A 24,883-nucleotide genomic window follows, 5' to 3' on the forward strand; every position below is an offset into this window, starting at 1 on the left:
CATTCAGGGCCACCGTCGACCTCCTGAATGAATGAGAAAACATCATGAAAATTCATGAACAGATCTTGGAGGAGTGTCACTGAACGATTGACGAACTTGTTGATATGGTTGGTGTGTCCTTGAGCTCCTGCCAACGAATTTTGAGTGAGGAATTGTGAATGAAAACAGTTGCAGCAAGATTTGTGCTTTGTTTGCTCATGGCAGATCAAAAGCAGTCACAACTGAATGGGTGTCATGAACTAAAAGGACAGTTGGAAGTTGGTCCAGACCTGTTTCCGAAGGTCATCACTGGTGACGAAAGCTGGTGCTATGGAATTTACAGCCATGGAAGAGGTGAAAGGTGAACACTGGAGGCATTAAAAGGCATCACTTTGCAAGAGTTCCAGGACTGCTTCAAACAGTGGAAAACGCGCCTGGACTCATGCATTGCTTCAAACAGAGAATACTTTGAATACTTTCTGACCTTGTACCTATAATAGAAAGGATTATTATTTTAAATAGTTTGACTTGGTTCCATGTGTCTAAAAGTTTCATGGGCTTCTAGGAGATACCCATCTCTTTCAGCCTTCGGTTATTGAAGCTAGAAGCTCACAAAACTTTAAGCTGCATGGGACAGAATCAGACTGTTTTGAATAATGCTACATGTAACTCCTGAATGCCTTTTCTTTCATTGGTGCGTATTTTTATATATGTGTATATATTTATATATACATACATACACACACATACACAAGTGGCCGTGTGGTAAGAAGCTTGCTTCCCAACCACATGGTTCCGGGTTCATTCCCACTGCGTGGCACCTTGGGCAAGTGTCTTCTACTATAGCCTCAGACCGACCAAAGCCTTGTGAGTGGATTTGATAGACAGAAACTGAAAGAAGCCCATCGTATACGTGTGTGTTTGTCCCTCCGCCATTGTTTGACAGCTGATGGAATAAGTACTAGGCTTACAAAGAATAAGTCTTGGGGGGTGGTTGATTTGTTCGACTAAAGGCGGTGCTCCAGCATGGCCCCAGTCAAATGACTGAAACAAGTAAAAGAATATATATATATATATATATATACAGACACACACACATACATACGTCTTGTCGTCCTCTTCCTTCATCTTGCTCTTATTATTTTCCATTGCTTTCATTGATTTTATTTTTCCTTCCTAATTCATTCTCCTTCATCTCTCAACTAATCTCCTTCCTTCATCTTCTTCTTCTCATCGTTGTTTCCTCCCTTCCTTCCTTTCCTACTCTCTCTCTTTCTCTCTCTCTCTCTCTCTCTCTCTCTCTCTCTCTCCTCTTATTCTCCTTTCTTAACACTTCCTACTCTCCTTTTCCTTCCTTACTCTTCGTATTGCTCCCCCACCTTTATCACTACTCCCCCACCCAACAGCTCTTACTTCTTTCTTTCTTTCATTTCCCTTGCTCCTCTCTCTCTTTTCTTCTCTCTTTCTCTCTCTCTCTTCCTCTCTCTTTCTCTTCCTCTCTCCCCTTGCTGTATATAAAATTGAATCAATCTCGACAGTAGGTGTATATATTTTTAAACACTCAATACACACACACACACACACACTAGAATCATTTTGAGTCCCAGCTTGGTCATCGGTGACTAACAGCATTCCGACCATGGCCATTCCATCTTATTTTCAGACACAGTAAACAGTTATGACCACATTATCTGATATGGTTTTTTTCCCATTTTTGAAGGTAATCCGGCAGACATTTTTTAACTGCTATGTCTAGCCTGCCGAACAACCACATAGCTGCTTTGCTTCCCTGTCTGTCTGTCTGTCTGTCTCATCAGTGGAGTTATTCTACAAGATCAGTGTTTGTTGTGGTAGTAGCTGTTGCACTGTTACAACAGAAACGGGGTGGGGGTGGGGGTAGAGAGGGAAATGATAAAGAAAGAAAGAAAGAAAGGACGAAAGATGCCGAGCTATGGGTTGTGATGGAGGAGGGGACGGGGGTGGCGTCTGGTTTGGAGTGCTGCGAGTGTGACACTCTGAGTCATCTAGTGATGAATGCGCACGCACGCACTCACACACCCACCCACTCACACTCTCGCTCGCTCGTTCGTTCGGTCTTCACTCTTTCAATGCACCATCGTTTTGGGAACGGGGGTGGGGGAGGGGGAGGATGTGGTTGGCTGTTTTTCTAGCTGACTGATTTGGAAAACTCAGCACATGGCGGTGGGTGTTGCGGTCACAGTGGTAGTAACTCTTGCTATCCTCCCCCTCATCTCTCTCTCTCTCTCTCTCATCTTTTGCTTGCTCCCGCTACTTCACTCTCTCTTTCTTTCTCTCTCTCTCTCTCTCTCTCCTCTTATTTTTCTGTCTTTCAAGAACGGAATGAGTAGCAGGAAGTGGGGTGGGGGACAGACTTGCAGCTTGTCAATTCACTTGGCTTCCTTTCTTCACTTGCACACACACATATACCCACATATACATTCAAACACATATACATACACACGCACGCACACATATACACACACACACACATGTACACACACACACACACATATATATACCCACATATACATTCAAACATATACACACGCACACACACATGTACACACACACATATATATACCCACATATACATTCAAACATGTACACACATACACACGCACACACATGTACACACACACACATATATATATACCCACATATACATTCAAACACGTGTACACACATACACATGCTTACACACGATGCACATTTGGTTTACAACTTTTTCGCTGTGATTGGTGGTACCCTTACTTCCCTTCTTCCTTCCTTCCTCTCCCACCTTCCTTTCCTTTCATTGTCACACCCACCCGCCTACCTGCCTCGTCCTCCACATTCTCTCACCTCATCAGTTTCGACTGAGCTTGCAAAATTTTTCATGCTTATTGCTGTTCATGCTACTGTTAAAACTGCTGCTGCTACTACTACAACTACTACTACTTCTACTACTACGACTACTACAACAGATACAACATTAATTACTTTAAGATATGAGCCAACAAGTGAGGGCCTCCCACCCCCACCCTCGGTGGCCACTCATCTAGTTAGAAATAGCAGCTAAATCTCCCTCATTGTATTTGAGTAAAGAAAGGGCAGCGTGTGGGAGAGGGGCCAGGCATAGGCTTATGTAGCTGTTGTGTAAACCCTTAAAAAAAAAGAGAAAAGACTGGATGTCAATGACTGCTGTGCACCGGATCATGACGAGTTTGCTGCTTGGTCAAAGGTGATCAGGAAAGGACTACTACTATTACTACGTGTGTGTTCTTCTCAGTTCCTTCCTGTTCAATAAAGCCGTCCCCTTTCCACTGGTGTAGTTGTGTTGTTCTTGGTGCGGATATTCAGAAATTCATTCACTCACAAGCCGCCTCCACTGCCGCTGGTGCTGTGCTGCTCTGTCCCAGTCACAAGTCTCATTGCAGTGATGATATTTGCAGGACGGCTTCTTTGCGAAGTAGAACAGGTCATTATTATTACAAATGTTCCCCTTAAATGTTGTTTTTTTTATTTTTTTTATTTTTTTTTGCTGTTGTTGTTTCCTTGGGGTTTACATGCCTCTACTCTTCTTTCTTTCTTTCTTTCTTATATACTTTTCCATAGTATAAATGCATGCTGATACACGCACACCCACACATGCGTTCATTTCACTTTCACATTATCACATGCACATTTATCCATTTGTCTATCTACCCATCTATCTGTCTGTCTGTCTGTCTATCTATCTATCCGTCTACCCATCTATCTATCTATCTATCTATCCGTCTATCTATCTATCTATCTATCTCTCTACCTATCCGTCTATCTATCTATCTACCTATCCGTCTATCTGTCTATCTATCTATATATCCATCCATCCATCTATCTGTCTACCCATCTCTCTGTATCTCTTTCTTTCTCTCTATCTCTTTCTTTCTCTATTTCTTTCTTTCTATCTTTCTCTTTCTCTCTTTCTCTTTCTCTCTATCTCTTTCTATCTCTATCTCTTTCTTATTTCTTTACTGCCCCCAAGGGGCTAAACACAGAGGGGACAAACAAGGACAAACGGATTAAGTCGATTATATCAACCCCAGTGCATAACTGATACTTATTTAATCGACCCTGAAAGGATGAAAGGTAAAGTCGACCTTGGCGGAATTTGAACTCGGAATGTAGCAGCAGACAAAATACCGCTAAGCATTTCGCCCAGCGTGCTAACATTTCTGCCAGCTCATCGCCTTTCTATCTATCTATCTCTTTCTTTCTCTCTCTATCTCTCTCTCTCTCTCTCTCTCTCTCTCTATCCCTCTTTTCTATCTCCCTCTTTCTCTATCTCCCTATCTACCTATTTGCCCATTCTCCTATCTCTCTCTCCAATCTATCTATCTATCCCTCCATCCGTCCGTCCATTCATCCATCTGCCTATCCATCTGTCTGCTTAGCTACATTTCCATCTACCTACCTATCTACCAATCTACTTACCTATCTACCCATCTACCTATCTATCTACCCACCTACCTATCTATCTGTCTACCTACCTACCAACCTATCTATCTGTCCATCCATCTACCTACCTATCCATCCATCCATCCATCTACCTATCTACCCGTCCATCAATCTATCTATTTGTCCTTTCATCCATCTAGTTATCATCCATCCATCCATCCATATTATCAATCTATCTACTCATTCATCAATCTGATTGTCTGTTCATTCATCCATATCTATCTCCTTTCCTTAATCCATCTGTCCATCATTGTCTGCCTATCAGTCTTTCTGTCTATCCATCAGTCTTTCTGTCTATCCATCAGTCTTTCTGTCTATCCGTCAGTCTGTCTGTCTATCCGTCAGTCTCTCTGTCTATCCACCCGTCTCTCTGTCTATCCACCTGTCTCTGTCTGTCTGTCTCTCTCTCTCCATCTTTGTCTCTGTGTCTGTCTGTCTCTCTCTCTGTCTCTCTGGATGTCTATCTAGTTTCCTGACTCATTAAATATACATACATGTGCATGTGTGTGTATGCATATATGTATGTAGAGAAATGTGCAAATCATCATTCAACGTCTGTTTCCCATGCTGGCATGGGTTGAACAGTTTAACATAAGGTAGTAAGGTAGAGGACTGCAAATGTATGTATTTATATGCGAATGTGCGTGCATACACACATTTGCATATATATCTATAAATAGCGACATGACCCTCCCTCATCCCTGGCCACACAATTTCCACCAATCAATCACCCCACCCCCTTTCTCTAGCCACTGCCCTCTCTCTTCTCTTATCTGCTATCATTCTCAAAGCCCTCCCATATCCACCATGACGACCCACCCTCCTAATAGAGCCCCATATATGTCCCTATGCCTCACTCTCCACAGCTCCTACACCTTGCCCATTCCTTCTGCCCCGTTCTCCTTCCTGAGCCACTCCAACTCCTGCTCATCACTCACTATATTAACCTCTACCTTCACCTGTTTACTCTCATCTTGCACCCCTATGGAAACAGTCATGCACACTGTGACCCACCTCTGTTTTTATCTTTCCTTATGTTCACCTTCTTGCTCCTTGAGAGTTTGCTCTAATACCCCCATCCAGTGGTGACTCGAAGATAAAATTAGTTGGGGTGCTGCTTCAGGAAATTTTTAGCCATTGTTTTAATATTGTGTAAAATGAAACAAAAGAAAATTTATACATAGGTGTAGGAATGGCTGTGTGGTAAGTAGCTTAGCCTCGAGCTAACCAAAGCCTTATGAGTGGATTTGGTAGACGGAAACTGAAAGAAGCCAGTCGTATATATGTATATATATATATATATATATATGTATGTTTGTGTGTCTGTGTTTGTCCCCCCAACATCGCTTGACAACCGATGCTGGTGTGTTTATGTCCCCGTCACTTAGCGGTTCGGCAAAAGAGACCAAAAGAATAAGTACGAGGCTTACAAAGAATAAGTCCTGGGGTCGATTTGCTCGACTAAAATGGGTTAGTTTTGTGAGTTAATTGGTGACCCTTGACCCTACTGGTGCTCAGTGCCGCAGATGAAGCATGCAGTACACTTTGTAAAGTGGTTGGCTTTAGAAAGGCCATCCAACCAGAGAAACCTTATTAATATGCGATTAAGTACAACTGTTAAAGGTGTAGGCATGACTGTATAATTAAGAAATTAATTTGTGGGCCACATAATGAAGGTCTCAGTCCTGCTATATGGGCATCGATTCCCCTCCTATACTATAGCCAGCTGATCAGCCTCTACCTTGGTTTCAAAACAGCTCCACGTCACCAATGAGATTTTGTCCCTGTGAAATATTCCATGTCATAGAGAAGAACCAGTGGTATATGTCTGGTTGACCCTTTTTCTCTTTATTTTTCACAAGGATCCTTGCGACCTGGCAGTGGTGTTTCTTGCTGAATGTGGCTCTTCCTTGGATAATCCTGTGATTAACTGCAACAGGATGACCATTTGGGCTGGATAATTTATGACCCAAATATACAGGGATTCAAAGCAAAGTAGGATAGTGAGCAAGTAATAGAATCGAGGTTTGTCATAGGTTGACAAACAGTTCCAAATCTGTTCATGTTGTCAACATAGCTATCACCAACTACGACAATGGAAAACTTTAACAATTTTGTTAATGTATTTGTCAAGTGAAAACTGAATGCATATCCCCAACTAAATACAATCACACACACATGTAATAGACAGAGAGAGACAGACATGTGTGAAAATGCATTGAGCTAAGAGTGTTATCATTGGATCATAGGATTGCATAGCTTTCTGCATTGATGTGCATTGTCAGCTACAAATACCAGATCAGTCTTTCAAATTTGTGTTGTGAACACACGTGTGTATGTATATATATATATATATATATATATATATATATAATGTTAGGGATAAAACTCCAAAATTACAGGTAAAAACTCAATTAAAATCAATTTATAAAATTAAAAATTAAATTAATCTTTTCCCTAAAACTATATATATGTGTATGTGTGTGTGTGTGTGTATATATATATATATATATATATATACATATATATATATATATATATGTATAGTTCACAATACTGTGAACTATACATATTCTCTGTATTGAAGACAGTGGTGCTCAAAAGATTCAAACTTAGACTCTGACGTCTCGACAGGGGATCATTCCACAAGGTAAAGAAAGGCTTATAAGAGGGATCAAGTTGAGCAGGTATAAATATCACTTATGAAAAAGCAATTCTTGAGCACGCCTACAAAGATTATCCCAATAATTGCTTATATATATATATGCGCCCTTCTAAAGCCTAGCCAGGCTCATGGGCCCGGTTTCCTGGTTTCTATAGCGTATGTGTTTCTCCCCAGCTGGATGGGATGCCAGTCCATCGCAGCGTTACTCAAGAAACAGGAAGAAAGAGTGAGAGGAAGTTGGGGCGAAAGAGTACAGCAGGGGTCGCCACCACCCCCTGCCGGAGCCTCTTGGAGCTTTAGGTGTTTTCGCTCAATAAACACACACAACACCCAGTTTAGGAATCGAAACTGCGATCCTCTGACCGCAAGTCCGCTGCCCTAACCACTGGGCCATTGCGCCTACACACACACACACACACACACACACACACACACACATATACTTGTTATTTAATGTCTGTTGTCCATGCTGGTATACTTTGGATGGTTTGACCAGGGCTGGTAAGCTGATGGGGTGCTGGAAAGTTCCTGGCTTTAAGGGTATCACAAAAGGTTTGGAGGCCCAACCTTCCGAGATCTTTTACAGGGCTTAAAAGAACCTGAAGAACTGCTGCAATAAGTATGTGAATCTGAGAGGGGAACATGTTAAATAAAATCATAACCCCTCCTCCTGTATTTTCTTATACCCAAAACCAGGAATTTTTCAGCACCCCCAGGGACATGTGTTTGTGTGTATATAAATATTCTGCTTACCTTGGAGTCTTGCAAGCTACATGATAACTTCGCTAGTGCTGGTGCCGAGAGGGAAAAGCAACAAGTACATGCTTTAAAATGGTTGGATGTTTGGAAAGTCATCCAACCATAGAAGCCATACAAGAGTAAGACAGTGGAGTTTGTCACAGTCCTCTAACCTGTCAGATCCTGTTTAACCGTCCAACCCATGCCAGTACGGAAAATAGACCTTAATAGATGATGATGATGTGACATCTTCTTTTCCTGACTTTGCCACAGAGGGAAGATTTCTGTAACTTTCTCCTTTATGTCTACTTCTGCACCCATTCTAGAAATGCTTGTTTTTGAAAATCCATGGGGCAGGGATCCTTGGGATCCAACTTGTGACTGCAATTAAACTGACTGATGTGGGTACATTGGGTACAGGCTCATGCATGTGGATGGTCACTCACATGCATTCTCTCTCTCTCTCTCTCTCTCTCCCTCCCTCCCTCCCTCCCCCCTCTCTCTCTCTCCCCCCCCCCTCTCTCTCTCTCTCTCTCTCTCTCTCAAAGACAATTTTGTTTACAGAACGAGAAAAGGAGGGAAGAATGAAACTCACTAAAGTGTTTCCATTGTTGTTAATTTGTTTGTTTTCGTGTCTTCTGTCTCTCAGGTACCATTAATCTTCGCTTCCAACCATTTCTGTATTCTTCACCTGTTTGTTCTCTTTATTATTATCATCATCATCATTAATTGTTGTGTCACCAAAGACTGGAGTCTAGGTCTGCTACTACATTCCCACCACAGAATTAGTTCTCATTCTTTTTTTTTTTATTATTATTTGTCTATTACTTTTGCAAAAAAGAAAAAGAAAAGTTAATTTGCTGCTAACTTCTGCCTTTATTGTCTCTTACAGAAATCTTTAAATTTCAAAGTACCATCAACAGCCTCCCCTAGTCTGAAGATGGGCTCTGCTGCATACAAACTACCTCTCCCAACAGCTGCCAAATCTCGACTTGACCGGTCTTGGAGTGAATCTGTGAAATCTGAAAGGATTACTGGTTTGTCTGTTCAAGAAATTAAGCGCCAAGAGGTAACTTTCCTGACTACTATTTTTGCCTTTTGTTTATTTTAAATCTTTTATTGAATTTAGTGCTCAAAAAGGAGATTTTTGTTATTTGTTCCTGGTGCTCAGATAATTTCACTTTTTACCTTCTACCCTTACCCCACCTCCTCTCTAACCATTCCTACTTCCATTCACCACCATATTTGGTAGTTATTTACTATTTATTTATTAATAATGGCTATGCTCGTCATCCTTTCATCTCTGCTTGTAGCTCCGTATTTTCAACAGGTCGATCTTTGTCTGATCGTTTTAACCCTTTAGCATTTAAACCGGCCATATCCGGCCAAAAGTATTCTGCCTGTTTTATGTTAGAACTGGACATATCTGGTCTCTCACACCAACCCTACAATATCGTTTTAAAAATTAACAGCTACCTCATCAAAATCTCATAGCTACAAGATAATGCATGATTAGTTCAAAACAATGTGGATGAAAAAGCATTAATTTTGGTAGAATAATGCAAACACTAAAGGGTCAATGATTATTGAAGTAAATATTTTTAGATTAAAATTTTACCCCACCAAAAAAAAAAAAAATAATAATAATAATAATAATAAATTCAAATTACGACAAACGAAGTTTGCTTTTAGAAGCGTTGAGATATCTTTTTAGAAAGTTAAAGAAGTTATTTTAAATTCTCAATCGTAATTTGAATTTAACATATGAGAGCGTCTCATAAAGCGAGATTTATATATCTTAATTTGCAGAGGAATCTGTAGTGGGTAGTTTAGCTTAATCGGTCAAAGCATCATGATATGTAATCACGGGATGTGAGTTCGAGTCCACAGCTAGTCATCCTACACTTTTCTCTGCAAAATAGAGATAGTTTATCCTGTTCAGGCTATATTATTAGCATTATTCTGCGATTGAGAATTTAAAATCACTTCTTTAACTTTCTAAAAATAATAATAATAAATGTAAACTAAGAACATGTTTTATTTATTGCCTATTTTTTTTAAAAAAGAAAAATCTACCACAACAAACTTTATCTGACCCATGCAAGTATGGAAAAAATGGATGTTAAGCTGTTGATGATCAACTGCCTCAGCATTTCAGATTATTTTTCTGTCACATGTTATGCTTACTCATTCACATTGATTTGAATTACTCATGCGTTATCTCGTAGCTTTCAATGATGTCATTGTTTATGTTTTGAACGGCATTGTTAGGTAGGTGTGATAGGCCACATCTGGCCGGTTGGAGAATAAAACAGGTAGAAAACTTTGGGCTGGATTTGGCCAGTTGAAATGCTAAAGGATATTAAATTCTGTTGTTTCATTCCTCTTGTCCCTGGGTTGACTTTGTTCCTGTAATATAGAAAAGGCAGTGCGGAGAGTATTTGATATGGTTGAATCAATGATGCAAATAAAGAGCAGTGACAAGTACTTGCATCACATCTGGTTGGTTGGTATGTAGATTATTAACAGGTGAGTGTGTCTAGTAGTAGATATACAACATTTTATGCTAGACTTTGTTGCCTAGTGTTTACATTAAATCCTTGACATTCACTAACTTCTAAGACTGCGCTATATCTACAGCTAGCTCTTTAACCCGTTACCTCCCATAATTCTATTAACTGGAATTTTTTTTTATGAAACTTTGATTTCTAGCATAAAACAGCCTTTGAAACACGCTAGAATGATCAAAATAACATTTTAAATAGAAATAAGCGAGATATTGGGTGAAAAATTAGCAAACCTCATTTGAATATCAGAGAAATATACCTAGAAGATATAGCCAAAAAGTTAGATATGTGTAAATATTGACAGATAATTACGAAATTTGTAATTTTTAAGTGATCTCATATGAGATCACTAGTAGGTAATGGGTTAACTTACTCTCTCAAATGTTATGTTTATTTTTCCACATTATAGATTCGAGATTTTGATGGGGTTTTTTATTTAAGAATGACTACCTAGGGTAGGTGTGAGAGGCCAGATCTGGCCAGTTTGAACATAAAACAAGTAGAATATTTGGGCCAGATATGGCCTGTTTAAATGTTAAAGAGTTAAAACACTCAGCTGATCTCATTAAGCTTTAATTAGGGAACAACTGACTGGGTATATTTTTGGCTTTCAACAGCGGATGCACCCGTAACAGAGGACTGAGATGCAAGGTGCATTGCTGTACTCGAGAAGCCCACCACAACAGAATTGAGATCCTAAAACCAAGGTGCCATGTAAAAGGTATTGGTGTGGGTGGTGGTGTCAGATAAAAAGCACCCAGTCCACCTTGTAAAGTGGTTGGCATTAGGGAGGGCATCAAGCTGTGGAAACTAGGCCAAAACAGATTAAGGGACCTAGTGTGGCTCCTGGCCTGACCAATCCCTGTCAAGCTGTCCAACCCATGCCAGCATGGAAATCCAACATTAAATGTTGATGATCTTGTCAATAATGCTTGCCAATAGACATTTTGGCCTCTTTTGAATGTTTTCTTGTTGTTTCTTGAATTTTGGTTATTTATTGTAAATTAACATTTTTTTCATTATTTAAAACTTAAAAATGTTTAATGAGAAACTAGACCTAGGTAAGGAGAGATGTGTAGATGATGTGTAAGGAGGGACTTGGTTTGAAGAGAGAGAGAGAGAGGGCCTGCTGCATTTATGTTACATGCTCCCTGACGTTCTGAATTCCAATTCCACTGAAGTCAAATGCTAGTATTGATCAATTGGACCGAATCCTTCTTAAAGGATTTGACTGGGCGAGTAAGGTGGTTCTGGGTTCAATCTCACTGTGCAGTCTCTTTGAGCGAGTGCCTTCTTTCACCAATTGACCACTGCCTTGTGAAGAGGATTTGGTAAACACAAACTGGGCAACAGTTTATCTCTTTCTTTCTCTCTCTTCCTCTCTCTCTCTGCTCCCTTCCCCTCCGTCTCTCTCTCTCACACACACACACACACACACACCCAAGCTCATGTTTTTTATGACTGTATCTTCCACTCATCCATGGTCAGCATAGGATAAAGGACAGGTGTAAAAAATAGTTTTGTGAATGCAGTCTCTTGCATCCAGTCATCTTCGACTGTCCCTTGTCACTCTTGCCATCAGAAATCCCTATCTCTCTCTCTCTCTCTCTCTCTCTTCCATATGCTTCCCTTTTGCCTCCTTTCTTCTACCCATCTTTCATAATTCTTCTTTCTCATCTATTCTCATTCCTTTAATCGATACACCTTTCTCTCCCTCCCTCTCTCTCTCGTATTTACCTTTATTCATCAATCTATATAACTATGTACTACCCACCCACCCACCCACCCACCTGACCGGCTGCAGCATACGCCTGGCTGTCAGTCCATAAAATCAGTTTATTTACTTCTTACATAAGTATTCATAGTCCCCCATCCCCGTCCCCGCCCCCTGTTCTCTTTGTTTCCACTCAGCAGTTGTATCCAGTTCTCTATCTCAACGACTGTTGGTTCATTGTCGATAATGTCAATATGTTCATTGTACTTCTTGCTCTTGTCATTCCTATCTTCCTTGCAGCTCCAACACTGCCCATCTGTGAAAGAGAGAGAGAGAGAGAGAGAGAGACTCTTTTACCCTTTCAGATTATTTTGTCAAATGCAATGCTTACGTCTTCGTTTGAATTAATCATTCGTTATCTTAACTTCAAGATTTCAGTGATGTGATTCTGTAATTTTAGAATGACATGGTAGGACACGTGTGGAAGGCTAGGTCTGGCCAGTTTCAGCATAAAACAGAATATTTGGGCTCGATATGGCCTGTTTAAATGCTAACGGGTTCACAGAGGAAACTCGATCATCTGATGTTCCTGTGTTATCTATGGTTCCTTCTTTGCATCTCCATACCATCACCATTGTTTTAACATCCACATTTTCATGCTTGCATGGTTTGGGTGGAATTTGTTGAGGCAAATATTCCATGCCCAGATGCTCATCCTGTTGCCAACCCTCGCCTATTTCTAATCGAGGGTAATATTTCTCTATGACCCAACAGGTTTCCACAGAAAAGTGGAAAGGGGCGCCACCTGCATGATGGTATTATTACTATTAAGACTATCATGACTGCATTATTGACCCCGAAAGGATGAGAGACAAAGCTGACCTCGGCGGAATTTGAACTCAGAACGTAACGGCAGACGAAATACCGCTAAGCATTTCGCCCGGCGTGCTAACCACTCTGCCAGGTCGCTGCCTTTGATATGACCATTGTTTCTATAGTTCACTCCCTCTCCCGCTCTGTCTCTCCTCTTTTCCTCCTACTCTCCTCTATGCCCCCTCTCTTCCTCTCCCCCCCTCTCATTTTTATGTCTCAAACATGTGGGGATGTTTTTGAATTTTTTTTTTTTTATCTTTTCTTTTCACTCTTTGTAATTCTAAATGTTTTCATCTCCAGGCAATTTTTGAACTTTACCAGGGAGAACTGGATCTAATACAAGATCTTGGAGTAGTAAAAACGGTAAGTCTTTATTAACCATTTCTTACTTTTTTATTTTATTTTCTTTCCTCGTTCACAGAGATCTAAACTTAACCACAAGACTTAAAAGCATGGTTAAAAAAAAAATCTTATAGCAACCAAAATCAATATTTGATGCTGAAAATGTTACCAAATGGTGGGTGTGGTCTTGTTCTTGGTGCCCATGCTGGAGCAAGCTCATTAGTGATTATTTCAGCTTCAATAAACCCCGTTTCCCTCTAGTACTGTTGTTGATACAGATGTAAATATAGAGATGACAAAGAACAGTATGTGCTAAGGGGTCACTATAGATTTGCGAGATCTTCTGATCCTCGAAGACTACAGGGCCAGACTGGATCTATGCTTTGTCGTGGCTACAGAAGCATGAACTTTGACACTAGCAGCACAAAGCAGAAAGCTCATACACTAGTTGTCAAATTTGTGTTCTTGCTGATTATATCCCCTTTTTGACCCCTATCCTACATATCACTCTCATCCTCCCTAATTGATTATTTCTTCTCTCTCTCTCTCTTTATCTCCTTCTTTCTCTACCCACCCCTTTCTTCCTGAAAACAAACTTTTCTTCTCTCTCATGTAAAATCCATCTTCTAATTCCCCTCTTCACTTGTTTACACTCAAAGTTTCCCTACAATCTCCCCGTCTTGTTTAATCCAGTTCGCCTTTTTTCATATTTATTTCCTGCATTTCCAGACCTACCATGATTCTATGAAAAAATTACACTTATTAAGTAATGAGGAGTTACAAAAAATATTCGGATTTCTGGACTCACTGATACCAATCCACCAAGGTAAGGAATCTTGTATCATATTCATTTTTTCATGTTTAGAAATAGTCTGGTTTGTCAGAGAAACCATTGCTGTCTACCAGATTATTCTTGAGATGGTAGAGGTGCAACAAGTACATTTGTGCATACAGACCCTAACACAGCACTTGGATTAACACTCTTGTTACCGTATTCCTGTTGAGATACACAAACCTTGTTTCAGTTAATTTTTACCCTTTTGCCTGCCCAAAACATTTTCATAAGTTTGTCCTAAGGGCCCGTGCTTGTTTTCAGGTTTTTAGTTAACTCTTGTTTCATACGTTCTGAGTAATATAAGGCTTTCCTTTCATAAGTCTCAAGTTACTCTGGTGGTTGAAAAAAAATTGAAATATGGCGCAGGAGTGCCTGCGTGGTAAGTAGCTTGCTTACGAACCATATGGTTCCGGGTGGCACCTTGGACAAGTGTCTCCTACTATAGCCTCGGGCCGACCAAAGCCTTGTGAGTGGATTTGGTAGATGGAAACTGAAAGAAGCCCGTTATATATATATATGTGTGTGTGTTTGTCCCCCCCACCATCGCTTGACAACCGATGTTGGTGTGTTTATTTTGCCATAACTTGGCAGTCCGGCAAAAGAGGCTGATAGAATAAGTACTAGACTTACAGAGAATAAGCAATATCTTATTGCAAACTGCATTCATAAATAAAGCGGCCACAATGTACAGTAAACACTGCCAAATTGTTTTCGTAAATTTAGATGACTTTTTTTTACTTTATTAAAAAATAAAAATTTTGTTTGTAAGTTTAAAATAGGTTTTTATTAACCACGTATTATTGAAAATGCATTCCTAAATAAAGTACAGAACTGGGAATGGTTATTGTTGGTTTAGCCTAGAAACAAGTTAATTCGACTTGTTTTTTGACTTAAATTGTGTCTCCTGGAATCAATTAACGACGTAAGGTGAGGTGTGCCTGTATTCCACTTCCCCCTTGCCCCCTAGGCTTCTGTATTTTATTGTGTTGTCATCGACAGTGGAAAACCTAAAAGTACAGAGAAGATTTGAAATTAACTAAGGCAACCTTATTTTCTCTTGTTCAATAACATTGTATGGAACCAGGAGTAATGTGTTTATGTGTAGACAAATAGATTTGTGTGTTAGATGTAAATAATGGAAAGTTGTTGGAGAGAATATGACCCTGTAACGTAAACTTGGATTCAAAATGGAATACGAAAGTGAACAGGTATTGAGTACATGGTCCAATGTATCGACAAAAACCTCACTGTGCCATTATGGATATGTGATGGAAATGGATAAACATCTGCCTGGTGGAAAGTTGCCATTTCCTGTCAATAGGATGATGTCTGGTGTAGAGAAAAACTTCAACAGAAGTGATGAAATCAGATCACAGAATGCTGGGTTTTTAAAGCTGAAATGACACAGGTTTGAGAGAAATGGCACACCTGCTGTGTTGTAGACCTCTTCAATTTCATGTCATTGGATTTTTATGTCCCTCTATTATTTGTCCCCTTAACCCTTTAGCATTCACATTATTCTGTCTAATGTAATGCTTATCTATACACATTGTTTGGAATTATTAATGCATTATTTTTTTGTATAGACAGTTTGATGATGTGCTTGTTTATTTTTAGTATGACATCATAGTGTAGGTGTGAGAGGCTGAATATGGCCAGTTTGAACAGAAAACAAATAGAATATTTGAGCTGGATCTGGCTGGTTTAAATGCTAGAGTTAAATGTGATCTTTCACAGATTTTCTTTTGGCAGAGTTCTTGGCCTACTTTTACCTCTAAGATATATTCCATCTCACTTATAGCACATTTTCTCTTAGCACGTAACATTCTTTTCTAAATGAAAGGAAACCATTTAAATAGAAATTTAATGTTTTCTGTGGACTAATTGGCTTACATGACGATTGATTCTATATAAAACTGAAGATGTATTTCTCTTTTAATTTCAGCTTTAGTCGACAGATTGGTTGTTCAAAGACTACCTGACGGAACCACTGAGGGTGTAGGAAAACAGATCAAAGAATGGGTAAGGAATAATTATGTTGAGCTCGTAATAATAGAAGTCAATGATTTTAGTATTGATTGCGTTTAGAGTTAATTTAATTGATATGTTCTTTTCTAAAGGGTTTTGCCTAAACAAGAAATAATAATAATCCTTTCTACAATAGGCACAAGGCCTGAAATTTGAGGGGATGGGGATGGTCAATCACATCGACCCCATTACTTGACTGGTGCTTAATTTATTGACCTCAAAAGGATTAAAGGCAGAGTTGACCTTAGCGGAATTTGAACTCGGAGCATAGTTATAGGCGAAATACCACCAAGCATTTTGCCTTGTGTGCTAATGATTCTGCCAGCTCACTGCCTTCAATAATAATAATAATAATAATAATAATAATAATAAATGCCCTGATGCATTACCAGGCAGTGGCTCTCATGGCTTCTGATCTCAACTGATTGAAAGTGTTATGTACATGTTTTTTTTGGGGTGTAAAAGATGGGCTACACCAAATATTCTGCTTAATACCACAGATTTGCTTGTCAATTGTTTGATCTTAACCATTTGAGCATGCCCCTTGGTGGCTGACAATATTTGCATCTCTGATCACGAGCAGAAGTAGTGGGGGAGCATCATAGCCATGTGTTGAGAGGAATTCTTTGGTGTTTGAATAATTCACTTCTGGAAACATGAGGTGTTAGTGGCATTTCATCCATTTTAACATTCTGAGTTCAGATTCTGACAAGGTCAACTTTGCCTTTCATCCTTTTGGAACTGATAGTATAAATACCAGTTGAGTACTGGGGGGGGTCGATGTAATCGATTATCCCCCTCCCCCAAAATTTCAGGCCTTGTGTCTTTAGTAGAAAGGATTATTATTAATAGAAGTAGTGGTAGTAATACTGGGGTCAATGCAAATGACTTACCCCCTCCCTGAACTTGCTGACCTTGTGCCAAAATTTGAAATCTCTATTATTATTATTATTATCATCATTATTATTATTTCCCCATGTTTTATTCAGGTACCCAGCTTGTGTCAATACATCCAAGTTTGTGCCAACCAGGTATTTGCCAAGGCTTTGTTAGATGAGAAGAAATACGATGCAGGCGTTGACGATTTTCTGCAAAGATGTATGGAATCTCCATTTAGCAGGAAACTGGACCTTTGGGGTTTGCTTGGTCAGTTATTTTTTCAAATTATTTATTTTATACAAAGAATCAAACAAACTAGAAGGGCTGTTGCTCCCTCTACATCACAGAGTGTAACCCTTTAGCATTCAGATTACTTTGTCAAACCTGTTTATTCATTCACATGGTTTTTGAATTCATCATCATTTAACATCTGTTTTTCTTTGCTGGCATGGGTTGGATGGCTTAGCTTCAGGATTCCAATGATGTGATTGTTTAGTTTTAGAATTACATTGTAGGGTAGTTGTGAGTGGCCACATCTGGCTGGTTTGAACCTGAAACAGATGGACTGTTTTGGGACTGGCCTTCGTGCGGGTGGCACGTAAAAGCACCCACTACACTCTCAGAGTGGTTGGCGTTAGGAAGGGCATCCAGCTGTAGAAACTCTGCCAAATCAGATTGGAGCCTGGTGTAGCCATCTGGTTTCACCAGTCCTCAGTCAAATCGTCCAACCCATGCTAGCATGGAAAGTGGACGTTAAATGATGATGATGATGGTGAGTTTGAATGCTAAAGGTTTGAATCCCAATACTTTCAACTTCCCCTTTCATTCCTCCAGTATTGGTTAAATGTATTCCTCTTGTATATTTCAGCTGATTCAATCAGCTGTTCTCTTACTCTATGAATCAGTGACCTTATGCCAAGAAAACAAATTTTATCATAATCATCGTTGTCATTATCATTTAAAGCAGCAAGCTCTTCTTTAAATTTTCATGCTTAGGCCTTAATTTGAAGCAGTCATTGTAGACAGGTGAGTGATAGAATTAGCTGAGCATCAATGATATGCCTTGTGGTATTTGCTTGTATTTATTGGCATTCTGACTTTGAATTCTACAAAGGTCAAATTTGCCATTCATCAAAATAAGTATTTTGAGTGTACTGGATTGATATAATAGGCCCTTCCCTCTAAAGGTATTAGAGATGGTTGTTATTATTAAATGAACATTAAGGTGACAAGCTGGCAGAATCAGGTCGTTGGACAAAGTGCTTAACCACGTTTTCTTCCAACTCCTTATGTTCTGTGCTCAAATTCTGCTGAGGTCAACTTCTCCACCTTTCAGTCTTACAGGGTTGACCAAATTTACTGGCCTTGTGGCAAAATTGGAAAGAATCATTAATTTATCATCATTTACATCGGTGGTTCTCAACCAGGGTCCATATAAGATTTTGTGGGGGTCCATGCAACAAAATAATATATTGGACATTCACAAAAGTATTTTAAGGGCTCCTGAAATACAGATATATGTATTACAAGAAACAACTAGGTTTATTTCTTTACTGCCCACAAGGAGCTGCACACAGAGGGGACAAACAAGGACAGACAAACGGATTAAGTCGGCCCCAGTGCGTAACTGGTACTTATTTAATCGACCCTGAAAGGATGAAAGGCAAAGTCGACCTGCGGAATTTGAACTCAGAACATAGCTGCAGATAAACTACTGCTAAGCATTTCGCCCAGCGTGCTAATGTGTCTGGCAGCTCACCGCCTTCGTGGAAGAGAAACAGCTGGGTTTCTTTCTCTAACATTTTACATAGTTCAACCTACACAAGTTGATATGAGAAAAACAAAATTTTTAAAAGAAGTATCTATAAAACTAGTTTTTAAGAATGAAATCGCTATGGGGGTCCACCAGAATAAAATAGTAGTCAAAGGGGTCCATAGATAAAAATATGGTTGAGAGCCCCTGATTTACATTTTCATTAAACATCATTACTTTATCTAACGACCCTTGATGGTGAGTAAAATGTTTTAATGTGCTTCGATCTCTGTTTCTAGATGGACCTCGTGGTCGGTTTTTGAAGTATCCATTATTGATAAAGAGTATCCAGAGATATGTAAGTATGGCTACTGCTGGATATCTTCACTGTTGTTTTCACTTCTCTCTCTCTCTCTCTTTCTTTCTCTCTCTATCTCTCTCTCTACATACATACATACATACATACACTTATACTTTTACCAGAAGAGTGGTGTGTTCTTGTATATATCATCTTCATCAAAGATTTATTTTCTGTCTCTGAGTGGTTGGAGTTAGGAAGGGCATCCAGCTGTAGAAACTCTGCCAAATTAGATTGGAGCCTGGTGTTGCCATCCGGTTTCACCAGTCCTCAGTCAAATCGTCCAACCCATGCTAGCATGGAAAGCGGACGTTAAACGATGATGATGAATGGGCTGGACAGCTTGACAGGAACTGGCAAGGCCAGGGGTCACACCGGGTTCCACAATCTGCTTTGGCTTGGTTTCTACAGCTGGTTGCCCTTCCTAATGCCAACCACTTTACAGTGTGTAGTGGGCACCATCACCACTACTTTTTACATGGCACCTTGGCTTTAGGATATCAACTATGTTGTGGTGGGCAGGTCTTCTTGAGTACAGCAGGGCACCACATATCTCGACCCTCTGTCATCTTCTTCATAAGGCTCAGCATTTTGAAATCAGCCTTCGATATTTCATCCCATATCTTCTTGGCTCTCTCTCTTCCACAACTTTCCTCCACTTTAAGTGAGATATATATATATATATATATATATACTGTTTTACTTGTTTCAGTCATTTGATTGCGGCCATGCTGGAGCACCGCCTTTAGTCGAGCAAATCGTCCCCAGAACTTGTTTTTTATAAGCCTAGTACTTATTCTATCGGCCTCTTTTGCCAAACCGCTAAGTTACGGGGACCTAAACACACCAGCATTGGTTGTCAAGCGATGTTGCAGGGACAAACACAAACACACATATATATTATACTTCATTATACTTGTGTCAGTTAAATATTTAGTTTTTTGACCAAATTTTTTTTTTCTTTTTTTCAAGACGAATTGTGCAAGTGAAGATTACCAATGTCTCAAAGACGCAGTAAGCAAATTTCCTTTTTTAATGTTCTTATTTCATTTCTGTTTTTACTTTCTTCTATAGCTCAGTGGTTCTCAACAAGGCCCAATATGACCCCTAGGGATCCACTTAAGCAAAATAGTAAATTGGGTCCACAGTATTATTCTAAGGGGCCATAAAAAAAATTATATATTTTGCTGCAGATGTATTTATTGCATGAAACAGCCAAGTTACTTCTTCTGACATTTGACATAGTTCAGCCTACACAAATAGGAATTTTGAAAGAAGTATCTACAGGGTGTCCACAAAGTCTGGGTACATGAGGATTAAAACATACTTTAAGAAATTATTATTTCTTATATTTAATTGTTTATGCTATGATTTTATTTACTCCATGTTGCCAGACTTTGTGGACACCCTGTATAAAGGTAGTTTTTTGTAACCAAAGGGATCCATAGATTAAAAATTGTTGAGAATCTCTGGTATAGTTCTTACTATCTCAGCTTTTGTTGTCTTTATTTCCATCATAATGACTACCACTGTGATCAGGACAGTCCCATTCACGTTGGTACCAGTAGGGTCACTTATATCCAGATTTTTATATAGTTGATTTACATTTTTTCCATTTTGCTCTAATATTATCACGCCCTTGCTCCATACCATGTACTTGCTGACTTACACTGGTAGTTTGGGCAAATGTATATAATAGTAATGATAATAATAATAATAATAATAATAAATAATGCCTTGAAATATATAGTATTTGTCATATATGTTTGTTTGTTTTTTTTTGTTTTTTTATCAGCTAAAACTCATTGAAAAGCTGATTGCTGAAGCAGATGAGAAAATTGGTGAAGCTAAATGCACATTATACAAATCAAAATTGTCATATGTTTATGATGATCAGGCAAGTTTTTGAAACTAAGAATATTTCTTTATCTTGTTGGGGAAAAGACAAGTGGATTATATTTTATATCTGGTGTATTTGCTATACAGTTAAATTATTTAGATATATCTATCTGTCTCCCCCCCCCCTCTCGCGTTAGGAAGGGCATCCAGCTGTAGAAACTCTGCCAAATCTGATTGGAGCCTGGTGTTGCCATCCGGTTTCACCAGTCCTCAGTCAAATCGTCCAACCCATGCTAGCATGGAAAGCGGACGTTAAACGATGATGATGATATATATATATATATATATATATATATATATCCAAGAAAGTTAGGGGTTGTGAATCCAACCCACTTGTGGATAATATCTATCCAGGGGCCTAGAGAATAATCCATGTACCTCTATTTCATCTATTAATTACTTCAGTCTACTGGAGTGATAAAGATAGAATGAGGCATGTCACCTCTGGACTGAAACAGCTGTAAGACATTATCCCATTTTAATGTCACTATATGTCATTTTTATAATTACTGATATTACATAATATGTCACATGTGTTTGTATATTGTTATTAATGTTTAACTTGGGACAGGATTTCACTTAGACATCTTGGTCTTTGCAGCTGGATCAAACTACCTGCAATACTTGGTGCACATACCCCAACCCTTGACATTAAACTCTTCACACACAGGTCATCCACTACCTGGTAGAAATCTCCCAACCAACAAGGGTTCTTCTTTTTATATTTATATATATACATCCTCTCTTCCTGTTTTTGATTTGACCTTACAAATACATTCCCAGCTTTTAAGTTACTTAAAAAAAAAAACCCTCGATCCAATAACACTGTTTACAAACTCTATGCTTGGAATGACCAATTTTAAATACTATTGGAACTTACAAGGGACAGGAATCTTTTATATATATATATATATATATATATATATACCATTCTGCCTAAATAATAGAACTACAGATACAATATCTTGCGTCTATTTTTATTCCTCCACTTCACTCTCTATTTCATATCTTACCTAGAATAACTATTGCTTAATCATTTTCTCACACCGTCTCCGATGAAGGGATATATAAAATATCCCGGAAACAGCTGTAAGACCTTCTCTTTATAAATGTTCTGAAATCTTTCACTGCCTTGGAATTTTTATCTCATTGTTAATTATATATATATATAAAATTAACAGAATGAGATAAAAATCCAAGGCTGTGAAAGATTTCAGAACATTTATAAATATATATATATATATAATCACACACACACACCTTGTGTGTGTGGTGTTGATATACTGTATTATAAGATACGTTTGAAACATGTGTTAATTAATTGCTTGTGTTTGTTGTAATGTTGCAGAAAGTTGATTCCGTTGAAGACTCAAAAGTCTTTGTTTGCAGTGGGATACTGAAAAACAACAAAGGCACTGTAAGTTGTTGAGGATTTTTTCCCAAAACTTTATTTTATTTATTTTACTAAAGTGGGCTGTAACCCCAAACTGAGGCTAAGGGACTGGTCTCCTGGCCGAAGTAAGATCATATCGTGTCACAAATACCTTGCTTTTATAAGGTGTTTTCATTTTCCCCTTTTTGCCATTCAAATCTTTATGACTCTGTCAATCAAGACAGATGTTTCAGTCATTCCTAAAGATTAAAAAAAATTCATTCCATTTAATTTTGTTTTTCCAGTCTTTACCAAGTTTGTTAATAGCAAAACAGTTTTACAGTCCATGAGTATCAGCTCTGAGGGAGAAAAAATAGCGTCTCCTGCATTTTTTCTTTTATTCTTTTACTTATTTCAGTCATTTGACTGCGGCCATGCTGGAGCACTGCCTGTAGTTGAGCTAATTGACCCCAGGAGTTATTCTTTGTGATCCTAGTACTTATTCTATCGGTGTCTTTTGCCAAACCACTAAGTTATGGAGATGTAAACGTACCAGCATCGGTTGTCAAGCGATGTTGTGGGGACAAACATAGATGCACAAACATATATACATACTTATATATGTGACGGGCTTCTTTCAGTTTCCCTCAACCAAATCCACTCACAAAGCTTTGGTCAAGCCCAAGACTATAGTAGAAGACACTTGCCCAAGGTGTCACGCAGTGGGACTGAGCCCGGAGCCATGTGGTTGGTAAGCTACTTACCACACAGCCACCGTTGCCAGTGCCCCTGGACTGGCTTGTGCGGGTGGCACATAAAAGACACCATTTCGAGCGTGGCCGTTTTCGTGCGGGTGACACGTAAAAGCACCCACTACACTCTCTGAGTGGTTGGCGTTAGGAAGGGCATCCAGCTGTAGAAACTCTGCCAAATTAGATTGGAGCCTGGTGTTGCCATCCGGTTTCACCAGTCCTCAGTCAAATCGTCCAACCCATGCTAGCATGGAAGGCGGACGTTAAACGATGATGATGATGATGAATATATTTTTATCAAATTCATTATTGAAGATGAAAGGTTACGTTTAAAGTTTAGAGTGGCTACTGCAATGTCTACTGTACTAAAATGTTGTCAGTATTGTTGATATGAAGGTGGTGAGCTGGCAGAATCATTAGCACACCGGGCAAAATGCTTCCCAGTCTTTGTGTTCTGGGTTCAGATTCTACCAAGTTTTATTTTTGCCTTTCATCCTTTTGGGGTTGATAAAATAAATACCATTTGAGCACTGGAATCAATTTTATCGACCTAGCCCTCCCCCGAAATCTGTGGCCTTGTTGCTAAAATTAATATTAATATGAAGGTGGCAGCAAGCTGGCAAAAGACATTAAACATGTTGGGCAAAATGTTTAGCGGCATTTCATCTGTCTCTGCGTTCTGAGTTCAAATACTGGCAAAGTTGATTTTTGCCTTTCATCCTTTCGGAGCCAATAAAATAAGTACCAGTTGAATATTGGGGATATTGTAATAGGCTTAATCCTTCCCCTGAAATTGCTGGCCTTGTGCCAAAATTTGAAACCGATCTTGATATGAATAACTTTTTTCTCTTGTTGCAGAAACTCCATGTGTTTCTGTTGGACAAAGTTCTCCTTGTTACACGGCCAGTCACCAATAACAGCCAGCGTGGCTTCCAAGTATACCGTCAGCCAATTCCTGTCAGTATGTTAAACGTAGAGGATTTGAAAGACAACGAAGTGCGGCTGGGATCCTTCCGGAACGCTTTTGGACAGGGACAAACAGGTGATTAGTCATTGCTTTGTGTTTTCCTGCATCTCATTCTCATCTCTCTCTATCTCTCTTTCTCTCTCTCTCTCTCGTGTGTGTGTGTGTGAAGTTGTGATTGTGGGAGGCATGTTTGATATTCAAAAGATTTATCAGGCTCAAAAGACTATTCCAACGAAGTACTAACCAAAATTTTAGTATTGACTAACTTAAAAGCCGCACTCCTGTGGAGGGCTAATTGGACCCGTGGCTCAAATCTAAAGAGAGCAATTAATAATAAAGCATTTATTGATACCCTACCAATATGATATAACTCTGCTGCAATATGGCACTACTTTAAATTCAGTTTAAATGAAAAACTTGTACGTTCACAAATTTTTGGAGTTATTTTAAAATTTGAATTTTCAACTGTTAGCATTTATCATATCTTCATCCAGACCTGATCCCAATGCTGAAGGCAGATTTTCAATCCCTGGATCATCCTGATTCTAAAATTATATGTCTGTAGAGCAAACACAGACTGAGATACAGGGTCCCGGATGGATAGACAGACTGACAGAATTTTGCATTTATTATAGATGAAATGTCTTCCAAATCAGTGTTCTTAA

The 24,883-nt window shown here is 39.1% G+C and overlaps 1 protein-coding gene across 3 annotated transcripts in view; it reads left to right on the plus strand.

The window, feature by feature from the left end:
- The window catches only part of LOC106883137 (rho guanine nucleotide exchange factor 3), a 57,755-nt gene that overhangs the window by 26,703 nt on the left and 6,169 nt on the right, over positions 1–24,883 (plus strand). For 2 of the 3 annotated variants that reach the window (XM_014934027.3, XM_089342297.1), the window contains 10 exons: positions 8,772–8,948; positions 13,334–13,396; positions 14,105–14,201; positions 16,156–16,232; positions 17,228–17,384; positions 19,170–19,228; positions 20,201–20,242; positions 21,024–21,125; positions 22,476–22,544; positions 24,110–24,293. In XM_014934027.3, coding sequence (XP_014789513.1) covers positions 8,772–8,948; positions 13,334–13,396; positions 14,105–14,201; positions 16,156–16,232; positions 17,228–17,384; positions 19,170–19,228; positions 20,201–20,242; positions 21,024–21,125; positions 22,476–22,544; positions 24,110–24,293 — 1,027 coding nt within the window. Of the gene's footprint in view, positions 1–3,018; positions 3,458–8,771; positions 8,949–13,333; positions 13,397–14,104; positions 14,202–16,155; positions 16,233–17,227; positions 17,385–19,169; positions 19,229–20,200; positions 20,243–21,023; positions 21,126–22,475; positions 22,545–24,109; positions 24,294–24,883 lie in introns of those variants that run through there. The other variant, XM_089342298.1, reaches the window with a different exon arrangement.

This window comes from Octopus bimaculoides, chromosome 25 (genome assembly GCF_046866305.1).
Source record: "Octopus bimaculoides isolate indiv1 chromosome 25, ASM4686630v1, whole genome shotgun sequence".
In the NCBI taxonomy this organism is placed as follows: domain Eukaryota; kingdom Metazoa; phylum Mollusca; class Cephalopoda; order Octopoda; family Octopodidae; genus Octopus; species Octopus bimaculoides.